Raw genomic sequence first — 12,811 nt, 5'->3', positions numbered from 1 at the left:
TAAATGATGATGGTCCAAGATCAACATTAGTGAATTTAAACTTTATTTAAATGATGATGGTCCAGGATCAACATTAGTAAATTTATGTAACATATTGTAACCTGCATTCTGGAGATAAACATTCCATTTAACATTCCAGAAAACAATCTAGGTGAATCGCCAGGACAATAAAATCACTTGGTGACGAAAAGTCTGGCTTGGTAATCCCTTGGTGACATGTTAACAAGTCTGGGAGACTTCACAGAACCACTCTCTGCCTACAATAAAAGAAGGTGACAGATGAGATAAGAAAAGAAAAAAAAACTCTTTAGCCAACATTCTGCTCACAGACAAGACATTCCTCAAAATTAAACAAAGACATTTATAACCCAAATCTCTTGTTTAATTTCATTTAACTTTTGTAATGTGTACAATACCTGATATAGACTATACACATTCACGCTTGCAGGCCTTTTTAAAAGCATCAAGGATGTAAGGATATGGGAACTATGTGATGTACTTGTAGAGTGTCTGGTGTCAATAGAATGCCCTCGACATTTTATAACACATGATGCATAGATCGAGACCATAACTCGCATTGTTTTATTCTTTAAAGCCCTGTATTAAATGCCTGTCCGCATGCTTTAGGCGAGCGCTCAAATTTGCATACGCGCAGCCCAGAGACAAAGGAAGGTTCGCGCGCAAACTTTCCCCTAAAATCATTGGTCAGAATGCTGTACGGGTTGTCACGTGACCCGCAGGTATAAGCACACTTTCCCCCAAACATCTGTGCAGAAAGAGAACTTCCCAAAAAGGAACATCATTGACGGTGGTCCCTTTAAGGGCCACACGGCTCTTCACAGCCGCATGGACTTTCCCGCCACGTTTTCTTTATTTTCCGGCAAAGTAAATTCAGTTTAAAGTTTGCGATCGTGTTCGTCCGAACTGCATTACAAACTCCACGCATCAAAGGACATCAAGAGTAGTTTTCATCACGACTGAAGAGAGACGCATAAAAGAGACCTCCAGACATGAAAAACCAGGTGATTTTAGTTATGCGATTAAGCTGTGCCCCTTTTATCAAAAAGGTGTTTTTTTTTTAAAACCTTGGTGGTCCTTAATGGTGCGTGTGGAACTGAAAGTTTTGTCACTCTTTAATCTGAAATCTATATTTTCTAGCTTTACTATTTCTCTTTGCTGTTACACGTTCTATAGACCCGATATCTCCACGTGGTTTACCTTTGTTTTGTGTTTAATGTATGTTTGTGCGTTTGTTTGTTCGTTACGTCTGACTAGTCAATAAATTCCATTATAATCAAATGAATTGTATTGTTTGCCTCACGAGAAAATGTCACTGAAATACAGATTCCCCTGCCTAGCTATTATAAGTTGTTTAAAACTTTTGAATGATTAATCTACTTCACAAGAAGTAGCAATTAAATTCCCTTTTTCTAAACGAATAGATTACAGTGTCCGCTCGGAAGAGCGGCGGCTCTGCTTGTGTTCGTTTGGTCAAGTTGACAATAAATTGATCCGGAATATTAATGATTAATAATAATTCGTTATTGTTGATAATTAATATTCATAATCTGGGAATCCGCTCGGTCGCGCGAGCATGATCATTTACAATCATATGTTTGTTTGACCAAACTGACTGAAGCTTAAGCCGGAATATTAATAATTAAGAATAAACCGTTATTGTTGATTATTAATATTCATAAAATGAGCTAATTTCATGTTACATATATTGGTGGAGAATGCGGGCAGTTTTCCAAACATTTTCCAATTCATTGTGATTTATTAAGCGCTATAGAAGAAAAAAAAGGACCGCGAGAAGCATTTCCTTTCCTTCAAAACTGGGAGGACGAAAATCCTGCTCCAGCCATTCTGTTCACTAAACACAGCAGAGAGCTGCCCGTGTAGAGTGTAACAATTTAAACTGCAGTTCATATATAATTTGAATCGATTTTGCTGAGACGCACGTTCTGCAAATCATTTAAATATATTAGTGTGCCTGTCGGAGGAAAAGACACCTCTCTCAGCGCTTGTAAGACAGTTTGGAAACCCCAAACCTGTCCGTTTAAAAGGCCTTTATAGCTAGAAAAACTCTAGACTATTTCTCCCGTGGTTTCAAACCGTTAGATTAGCTGCCTAACGTTTAACCTCTTTGCTTCGCCGCCGTGCGAAATTAATTTTTAGAACTGCTGGACGGTTCTAAATTAATGTATTTGGGAGCTGCAAGCTTGCCTGTTAACCGCTTTCTGACGAAAGGAATTCTCAGAATCATAAGCGTGTTTTAAATGGTACCGAAATCTGATATGGATGTGAATTCCCATATTTCAGTTATGTTCGTCCGGACCAAATCTGTGTACAAACGTGCACCGCCTCGAGAGACGTCTCGCATTTTATGTTTGTTTGTCTAATTGTAATGGTCGAATATTATTATCAATGTTACGGCAACATGATATAATGACCGCTTGTGCGAATCTTAGTGGTTCGCGCTTTGCCTTCGTGAAGTCAGCCGCATACCAAGTTATGAATGAGAACTCCTCCCATTCATAAATCGGCTCTTCGAGCACCCATTGACTCCTCGTACACGTAACTCGTGCGCGCGCACGCATGCGTGAATGACGTAGTCACCACCCCAAAGCATAAGATCCGCCTTTCAGGAGGCAGAGTGTGTGATGCGGCTTACATCACAGGGCAAAACCACTCGCTAGCTTCTAACGACTAGCCTTAAAGGAAACTAACCCTTCGCGTCTTAATATTACCAAACTGTTAGCACAAGGCTAACCGGATGCGAAGCGTAACTCGTAACAACTTGCTAGCGGCTAACGCCAGCTAACGTTAATGCTTAAGCAAACCAACCCTTCACATTTTGTAACTAACAAACTTTAGCACAAGGCTAACCGAATGTGAAGTGCAACTCGGAAACATCTCCCCCTGTCTCCTTCTGCTCTCCTCACATCAGTTCCGCCCACCATTGTGTCTCAAGTGGTCTGAAATGGTCAAACAGTTTGGAGTTAATTTGTTTTAATTTCGATTAAGCATTTTATTTTCCCTGTTATCATTTTATCCAAAGAATAGTTTAGTTACCTGAGTATAGATTATTGGTCGGTTTTTATTTCTTTTGGTATTATGAATTATTTTGTTACTTTCAATTTTTTTATTAATTTTCTGCCTTCTGTCTTTTTCATTTTAATACCGTTGTCCAGTTTATTTTGTTATTACTTGATTTTTAATCAAGTTCCCAATAATCTATTCTACACTTAGGTCATGTTTAATTTTAATTTTGTTGGTTTTGCTATTTGGGGAATAGCCTTTAATCTCTCTATTATTATCATTAATAGGCATAATTTTTCTTCCCTTTGATATCAATCTTTTCCTCATGCCTTATTTATTCCCTCACCTCTTAGGTTATAGGGAAAGTATAACTATATTAGGGCAAGTATTAGTCTGAAGCTAAATTCAGAGCTATCAATCTATAGATCCCACATCTGATCAAAACATGTTGGGCTAACCCATTAACGTTTGTAGATGCCCCTAAATACTAAGGCACTCTTTCTACTTTTTCTAAGCCGTCCTGTACTGCTTTTACCTATAGGGGATTATTATGATTATTCTTTTAGATTCTTTTATGCCGATTTAATTTTCCTTTAGCCTCCCTCCATCACACGGTGATAACCTTCTCTATCCATCAGATACTACAGCATACTAAGATTCCTACTCCAACTGGCCCGCCCAGAATAGTAGATCCATAGTACTGCCCGTATCCGGACCCGAGTCCTCTGTGCTTGTGTGGTTAAGTGTACAGGTTATTCAGGTTGCAGATCAAAAGATTGGGTTCATCTGTCTGACATAACTGACCCCTGCTGAAGGATGCGTTAGATACCTTGGCGTTTTGTCTCTCCGGCTTGTGTGGATCACAGTGGCATCAGCAATCGTACTCCAAGAAGCACCATTCGTGTCAACTGGCATACGATCAATCTTGGTTAATTACCCTGTCATGATTCCACACACGTGCCCGCCTGAGTGAGATTGGCCACCTCATTCTACAGGTCTAGTGCGGCACCGGAATCATCAGGCAAAACCCAATTTTGAATCATGCCAGGCGGTCAGTGACTTTCTTGAGTGCTACGTATTGTGCTAAAAGCCTAGGCTGTGTGAGTTCACAACCGAGTTACATTATAGGCAAGTGATCTGATAGCGACTGCAGTAGGAGTTGGTAAAAGTCTAGCCAGATAGCACGCTCTTGCGACCTTCATCTGATTGCCTTTCACTCACCACCAAGTGTAAATAGCATGTAAAACCTAGTCTAAACCTAGCCCACTACAGGACTATAAAACGAACATTTTAGACATGCACATAGGTTTTGCTATTCTCTCTCTCTCTCTATCTCTCTCTCCCTCGTTTCTCATCCTTGTCTGTCTTTCAGTTTTATTTTTATTCATATTTACTGATATCTATATTAGTATTTTCTTTCATTTTTCTTTCCCTGTACACTCGTTCATCCGAGCGAGGTGCCTTTTTGTCTAACTTATCATTAGTATTATTCATATTTGTTTTTTTTTGGGGTTACTGTTATTTTTATTTACTCAATTAATTTTTATTAACTTTGACCTGCTCAGAGACCACGCTATTGAGAACCACCAGGGTGATTTAAATAATTGATTGATAATTTGCACAGCCTGGCGCATGACTAAAAGCCTTGAGGCCAGTACGTAGATATCAACTGTTATCTAGCCACCCAAATTCGACATCCGAATTGTCCGGCCCCCAGTGGATCCTTAGAAGGACCAACGTCTAGCCGGCACATACCCCCTAGCTGACAACCCTGTCAGACTAATAATATAGCACAATGCTAACATCCACTCAATTTGGCCATGTGGGTCTCTCTCTCTCTCTCTCCCTTGTGATCTCTGTCTCACCCAACAGACCAGCATGTCAAGTGCGCCCAGCCCGCTGCTCACTGGGACCAACTGGAGGCCTGGTTAAGTGCTTAACCCACAACCTCCTGCCCAACGACGCCATGGAGCTGCAGCGGCCAAGCAGAGAACAGCTGGACGTCTGCATTAATCCGCTGAGGGCGAACGACCTAGCCCGGAGCCATGACAGCCAAGCCCAGACTCAACTCTCCAGGGCCCTGACACACCTCACCCTTGCACCGGCCAGACCCATAGGAAAGGGTCTCAACCAGCTGGAGCATCGAGCCCAGGACGCCTGCAAGACGACGAGGGAAAAGGACGCCGAACTTCTGGAGCAAATGGACGGACTACACGCGCCCCGATGGAGCTACAAGCGGACAACGCACACAAGGAGCGACGAGAGGAGAAAGCCAAAGATGAACTGAGTGTAAAGCTACAAGCTGAAACACTGTTGTAAAGAGCAGAACTAAAGACAGTGAAGCTCGGGTCAAAGCCTGTAAAGTCAACGGCTGAGGGCCCGAGCAAAATTCCAACGCGGAACCCAACAAAGAGACTTTTAAGCATGAACCTACCAGAGTTCACCCAGAACTGTCACATTCCTACAACCCATGTGACTACCTGAAAGGGGAAGTGCCACAGTCAGCCCAAAAGCCAAGACTGGATAGACCAGCAGAGGGGGGTGAATTCAACTCATACTGCCCCGCCATCCAGCATTCCAGCAACGCCCTTCAGCAACACAGGGCCAGGACTCCCTCCAAAGGGGTCCCCCATGACAGACATCATCTGTCAGCCAAAGACTTGAACCAGCTGGCCAGGGACATGCCAACTTTCACCCCAAACCCTGCTGGAGGCGACGACACGCACCCCTAATTCTAAGACATTGACTTTTACACTTTTACACAGAGGCCAAGTGCCACTCTCTGTGACAAACTGTATCTGCTAAGAATTACTTCGAGCCGTGAGGCAAGAAGTTTCCTGAATCAACAGCGCCGTGCCATCAAAGCAGATTACGAGCCGATGCAAGAGCTCTTACTAGAGTGTTTTACCTGACCCCGTGTCAGAGTAAGGACTGATTGTCGCCATGGGTCTCAGAACAGCCACAAGACCTCACAAGCATACTGCAGTCGACTACACCAACCCTACTTCAAGACAGGAAATGAGCCACGGACGGAGGAGGATTTCAACTTCCAGATCCTCTCTCTCCCAAAAAAACCTGCTTTCTGTGGTGAGTCCGCACTCGGGCAATGCCCTGCCCCCACGCCCTGACCACCCAACAGCGGCAGAGTTTAGCTCATAAAATCTGTTCAAAACAAAGACTGCTTTGAAAGACTGTCAAACACCTACAAGCTACCCTGTCTCAGAGTCTCATCCGGAGCTGACTTTAAAAGGCACGCTACTGTTTCCCAGCCGCAAGACTTCCAACAGTGAGTTAAAGCCTTTCTCCGCCAGCAGAGGACAGCACCACCAGGAAGGCGCATGTCCCAACACCAGACAGGATGCTCAGAGACACACTGGGACAAGCCACTCACCACAAGCAGCCCAAAAGGAGCCTAACAGCAACCAAGGAATGACCAACCTGCAGTAGCTAGGAGCTCAAGCAACCAGCATCCAGCTAGTTACACGCCAGAGAAAGCCAAAGGTGAAAACCTGACACCAAACAACGGCACAGTGGCGTCATGAGCAGCAGAACTGCTAAAAGCTTGAAGGGGCCCTACAGGAAGTCAAGCCAGACTCCTTATGACTAGAGGGGGTCCAAAACCATTTACCCCCCTGAACACCTGCTTTTTGCTCCATCCCCGCAGAGTACTGCGAGTCCAACACAAGCTAAAGACTGTGTACCTAACTGCAGCATCACGCTTCCCCCCCAAGAAGCAGCCAGTGCCACCATGCTTGCAACCTCAGGCACCAGAAAACACTGGTCTGGTTGTCTGTTTACCTCCTGAGCCACAGCCCACCAACCAGCCACACCTGCGTACAAACAACTGCTCAGGCCCCTGCACTTCAACTCTTGGGGAACCTGACCAAAATGGCGTGGCAACAACGCGCTACTTGGCTGTAACTGTGGAGATGAAAGAAAGATGAAAAACGCGCGTCAGCACGGGAGCAGACCTCACAATAATGTCATCTTTCCTGTTTGAGTAACTCAAAGCAAGAGCTCAGAGACTAAAACGAACACTTAATTGCCAACCAGGCAGGCTGATTGTGCAAATCATACAGCCCAACTGAGGTTCAACTCGCATACATCGCTCTCATTCAAGTAACTACTGTCCCATGACTGCAGTGCACCCCGTGTACCCGTCGCCAATGGACACATACCTGCTGCTGAATGGTAAAAATCCGCTGGATATGTTTGAACCTCTTTCGAACTTTGAACCCCTTTAAAATCTGGGCCCAAGTGCGAGAACTTGCTCACAGCCGTCAGGTCAACCCCAACAGACTGTCAGGTCACCGAGGTCGCGGGAAACTGCTGGAACCCGCGAGAACCCAAACTCAACAACATAGAGGGGGTCAAGGTCGCTACTCTGCAGCCTTCAAACCAGCTAGCAACCCCAACGCTTGCTGCCCCAGGCCTCAAAGGGCTTAATGTTGAATAACCGGACTGTGAATGACATTGTACTTGCACTGTGAGCAGACAACCCAGCAGCCATCAGCCTCGCACGGTGTGACACTCCGCCTGAACACACCCCCAGACCTGTGTTCAACTCACAAGCATACACACTACGGTCCAAATGCTGAACTCTCACACATGACAACTGCCAACAGCATTTGCACATTGAACTTGAATCGGAACGGCGGATGGTTGACCCATCCCGTCCTAACTCTCACGGCCCCGCCGCACGATGTTTACATCAGAGCTAATAGCCTGATACATCTTCAGGCATATATATAGACACCTTTAACGACCGGTGACAGGCACCCACACTTCTCACAGCCAACAACGATGGCTATCACCCTCAAGAAGCCCCACTCAGGCCAGACCATGCCAGAGGCCTGCTCTGTCATCATCAAACAAGACTCTGTGGTGCCAGCCTATACAAACAGGTGCTCTATATGGCTCTCCATATGAAAGGCCGAACTCTAAACCACACCTTGGGTTTTTCTTCCAACCAACAACAGAAGGCATAAAACTGGGCCTCAACCTGGAAGCCATACACTAAATTGAACTGTCCTCATGAACAGTATATGTCTTGTGTAATAGCTGCATGGCAACTGACATAAAAATCCCCAAAGACTACCTACTGGGACGATTGGTCAGCTATGAGTTCCATGACTTTGAACTCTTGGGCCAATTAGTGGCCTCACCCTACATGCAACGACACCAGAGGGGAGCTTAGAAAACACAGACTATACTGTTCCATTCCAGCTCGCCACACTCACGTCTGTCTTACCAGTAAACAAAGAACCGGTAGGCAGAAGTGAGCTCACAGAGGACTAACTCCTTGCCGTGTGCCCAGCCACTCGTCACCCCATCACTAACATGGATGAAGACAGGGCACTTTCCTCAACAGAACAGACCTGCTGAGGCCACGCAGGATGAGGCCAACCGACAAACGTCAGCACATCCTGTATAACTACCACGGTGCCCTCACTAAAGACTCTTTAGACTGCAAGTCCCACTGACCTTCACATGGCAATATCCAACTCCATGCTGGAAAAAGGACATCGGGCTATGCAACAAAACCTGCTCGGCACCCATCTGGCCCATCCTCAAGCCCAGGGTCAAAAGGGTGCCTGACCATAGAAAGCTAAATCAGCAAATGCCATTGTCACAAGGGCCAATGACACCACTGGAACAGGAAGTGCCCAGAATTCAAGGACCAACCATCTCCTCAACGCTTGATGTGGTCCCCGCCTTCTGGACAATACCTGTACATCCAAATAAGCTAGCTTTCACCTTGAACAACAGACACTAAATGATCATGAGGTGCCCCGTCGGCTAGGCCAACTCACCAGCCGAAAGCAACACCCTCCTGAACAAAGCATATCCCGATGCTTATGTTAGAGGTAACCTCATCTACGTTGATGACATCCTTAATGAAAGTACCACCGTGTCTGGCCACTCAAAGGAGATAGACCATGGCCTGCAACAGTTGACTGTGGCTAGCGCAAAGACTACCGCCTAGCAAGGTCTCTGTACTGAGCGGCTCCCTAAAGGGGTGCAACTACTCCAGACACGTCATTAAGAACTGTTCAAAGACTTCTCGACCCGTGACCACCCTGTCAAAAAGGGCTGTCCTTCTGTTTGACGGAAGGTCAACAGCTGGCCACGATTGAAGTGAGACAACGTCTGGGCATATGCAAGTAAGACACTCCTTGCGCCAGAAGGCAAATACTAAGACTGTGTAACAACATCGCTCTGCACGGTGGGTGCCATTTCAACAGCTATTCTCCAACTTCTTTGGAGCACTAAAACCATCATAGACACCTGCCACCAACCTGTCACGTTACTGAACAGTCAGCACATCCGGGATGGCATAAAGACTAACGCCAGTACGGCCATGCGGCCGACACTGTATTGACACTTGTTACACCTTAAGCCACAAATCCACGCTGGGTAACAGCATAGCTGTTTACCAAGACTGTACAACTGACAGACAATTTGCAACGCTGTAGAGGAGGAACCCCAGCCACCTCTGCCAACCTGTCATTCAAGTACTCCCAAGTACTGGGATGAGAATGCGTGCCAAGGTATGCCCACAACCTGTGTCGATGGATGCTCCCACAACCACCGCAGTATGCAGAAATGGCAGCCACCATTGTAACCCTTCAAAGCACAGCAGCCCATGACATCAGAGTGCACTTAGCTGCAGACTCCAACTTGCTAGACTCTGTTTCACGTTCCACCTCCCAGGGGGGAAACAAAAGGCTTCAGAACTGCCCACCACAAGCCCGTGAAACGTCAACACTTTTTCTTCTTCCCAAGTAGGCGACCACAACACCGACAACCACATCATGGTCGTCTACAGAAGAAGATAAGAACAATTCAAACTTTCAGGCACTGACAAGGACCTGAATGACTGGACCGATGCCCTTACCAAGAAGGTGCATCACACGGTGGACCATGGTCACCACCCAACCAAAACCCCGAGATCTGGCAGCTGTAACCGGCAGCCAACAACCCTGCCTAGCCTAGCTGCCACATTCAATCTCACCAGCCCGACAAATGTCGACAAACGACATTGCGACCACATAGGCGTCTGACGCCTCACGTCAGACCAGGTTTATTTTTACCTTTACTTTGTCTCTTGTTGTTTTGTTTTGTTTCCCCCACTCACCCCACCTACCACCCGATCCTTCTGTCTGACCTCAGCTTCAACACAGATGTCACTCAACACCTCCTACATCTTAAAAAACAGGTGTGTGTGAATCCTTTTTGAGTTGTCCCTGAAGACCCCACGACACCACAGTTCGTGCTGCCTCAGAGCCAGAGGGGGGTAATGCTAATGTACTGACCCTGCACACAGCAAAACATGCCCAGGGCGCTGATTCACCGAGCACCACAGCAACACAGAGAAACCATCCTCTCATGATCAGACAACCAGATGGATCAGGCGGGACACTTCCATGGGCTCACAAGGAGCAACAATTTTTTTTTTTGTGTGTGTGTGTGTGTGTTTTTCTCTCCTTCGCTTTCTCTTCCCCTTGAACTCATATGCCAGTACACCAAATGGGTAGAGTGTCTCTCAGCACCGACGACACAGCCCAGACCATGGCATATCTTCTGATGATGAACAACTTGGACAGAGGCACCCACCCTGCACTACCAACATCACACAGGAAGGGCAAAGACTCCTGGCTGTATACGCTCAGCTGCATAGCAGCCAACCCTCAAACTTACGTATCACAACCAGAGTAACAAACACTGGCCCACAAGCCAGGAAAGGGGGTAGAGACCCTGCAACCGGTGTCACAGTGGAATGCCCAGCCAAGCACAGTCATCACAGACACCACCTACTCTCTCCCCTGTTCCCTCTCTCTCTCTCTCTCTCTCTCTCTCTCTCTCTCTCTCTTCCTTTCCTACACAGGATACAGCCACGATCCTGTACCTCAGTCTCACCAGAAGACCACTGCAACCTCACAACTATACTCCTCTATCACTCATCTCTGGAAAACTGCGGAACAACTACCACTCCGTGCCTCCCGACAACAGGGAAGCACACATTAACAAGGGCCTCGCCATTCAATAAGATGCAAGCACCAGTGAACAAGTGCACCGCCATACTCCCACGAGCCTTTCAACGGAAAGCTGGGAAAGGAAAGGAACGCCAAGGAGCTGCACCCACGTTGATCGAAATGAAACTCCGTCCAGCTGACTCAGGAACGGACATCGAGGGGCCCTCACTTCCTGCCCAACCAACAAGTTAAAGTTAGATCCCAACCAACCGGGTTTTCTCCGAACCACGTTGTCTGGGAAGAGGGGGACTGTAACATATTGTAACCTGCATTCTGGAGATAAACATTCCATTTAACATTCCAGAAAACAATCTGGGTGAATCGCCAGGACAATAAAATCACTTGGTGACGAAAAGTCTGGCTTGGTAATCCCTTGGTGACATGTTAACAAGTCTGGGAGACTTCACAGAACCACTCTCTGCCTACTTCAAAAGAACGTGACAGATAAGATAAGAAAAGAAAAAAAAACTCTTTAGCCAACATTCTGCTCACAGACAAGACATTCCTCAAAATTAAACAAAGACATTTATAACCCAAATCTCTTGTTTAATTTCATTTAACTTTAGTAATGTGTACAATACCTGATATAGACTATACACATTCACGCTTGCAGGCCTTTTTAAAAGCATCAAGGATGTAAGGATATGGGAACTATGTGATGTACTTGTAGAGTGTCTGGTGTCAATAGAATGCCCTCGACATTTTATAACACATGATGCATAGATCGAGACCATAACTCGCATTGTTTTATTCTTTAAAGCCCTGTATTAAATGCCTGTCCGCATGCTTTAGGCGAGCGCTCAAATTTGCATACGCGCAGCCCAGAGACAAAGGAAGGTTCGCGCGCAAACTTTCCCCTAAAATCATTGGTCAGAATGCTGTACGGGTTGTCACGTGACCCGCAGGTATAAGCACACTTTCCCCCAAACATCTGTGCAGAAAGAGAACTTCCCAAAAAGGAACATCATTGACGGTGGTCCCTTTAAGGGCCACACGGCTCTTCACAGCCGCATGGACTTTCCCGCCACGTTTTCTTTATTTTCCGGCAAAGTAAATTCAGTTTAAAGTTTGCGATCGTGTTCGTCCGAACTGCATTACAAACTCCACGCATCAAAGGACATCAAGAGTAGTTTTCATCACGACTGAAGAGAGACGCATAAAAGAGACCTCCAGACATGAAAAACCAGGTGATTTTAGTTATGCGATTAAGCTGTGCCCCTTTTATCAAAAAGGTGTTTTTTTATATAACCTTGGTGGTCCTTAATGGTGCGTGTGGAACTGAAAGTTTTGTCACTCTTTAATCTGAAATCTATATTTTCTAGCTTTACTATTTCTCTTTGCTGTTACACGTTCTATAGACCCGATATCTCCACGTGGTTTACCGTGTTTTGTGTTTAATGTATGTTTGTGCGTTTGTTTGTTCGTTACGTCTGACTAGTCAATAAATTCCATTATAATCAAATGAATTGTATTGTTTGCCTCACGAGAAAATGTCACTGAAATACAGATTCCCCTGCCTAGCTATTATAAGTTGTTTAAAACTTTTGAATGATTAATCTACTTCACAAGAAGTAGCAATTAAATTCCCTTTTTCTAAACGAATAGATTACAGTGTCCGCTCGGAAGAGCGGCGGCTCTGCTTGTGTTCGTTTGGTCAAGTTGACAATAAATTGATCCGGAATATTAATGATTAATAATAATTCGTTATTGTTGATAATTAATATTCATAATCT

The 12,811-nt window shown here is 45.5% G+C and overlaps 1 protein-coding gene across 2 annotated transcripts; it reads left to right on the top strand.

Annotated features, from left to right (window-relative positions):
- The first annotated feature begins 772 nt into the window (after positions 1 to 772).
- LOC147835665 (uncharacterized) lies at positions 773 to 12,540 on the top strand. 2 transcript variants are annotated; one of them, XR_015498025.1, is made up of 3 exons: positions 773 to 1,022; positions 4,915 to 9,860; positions 10,099 to 12,540. XR_015498025.1 is itself a non-coding variant. In XM_087264849.1 (2 exons), exon 2 carries the CDS (start codon positions 5,009 to 5,011, stop codon positions 5,327 to 5,329), a length of 321 nt encoding a protein of 106 aa, XP_087120975.1. In that variant the 5' UTR covers positions 773 to 1,022; positions 4,915 to 5,008; the 3' UTR covers positions 5,330 to 12,540. The 2 variants fall into 2 exon arrangements, 1 of the variants encoding a protein (XP_087120975.1); XM_087264849.1 differs by having other exon boundaries at positions 4,915 to 12,540.
- Positions 12,541 to 12,811: the final 271 nt, after the last annotated feature.

Source organism: Danio rerio, chromosome 8 (genome assembly GCF_052040795.2).
Source record: "Danio rerio strain M-AB ecotype USA chromosome 8, GRCz13ab, whole genome shotgun sequence".
Taxonomy (NCBI): domain Eukaryota; kingdom Metazoa; phylum Chordata; class Actinopteri; order Cypriniformes; family Danionidae; genus Danio; species Danio rerio.
The sequence above is the reverse complement of the archived record's forward strand: the minus strand, read 5'-3'. Positions and strand labels throughout refer to the sequence as shown.

Bases quoted from the DNA above. Each gene is read 5' to 3' on its own strand.
- LOC147835665 (XM_087264849.1), top strand. From the start codon at position 5,009: ATGGAGCTGCAGCGGCCAAGCAGAGAACAGCTGGACGTCTGCATTAAT.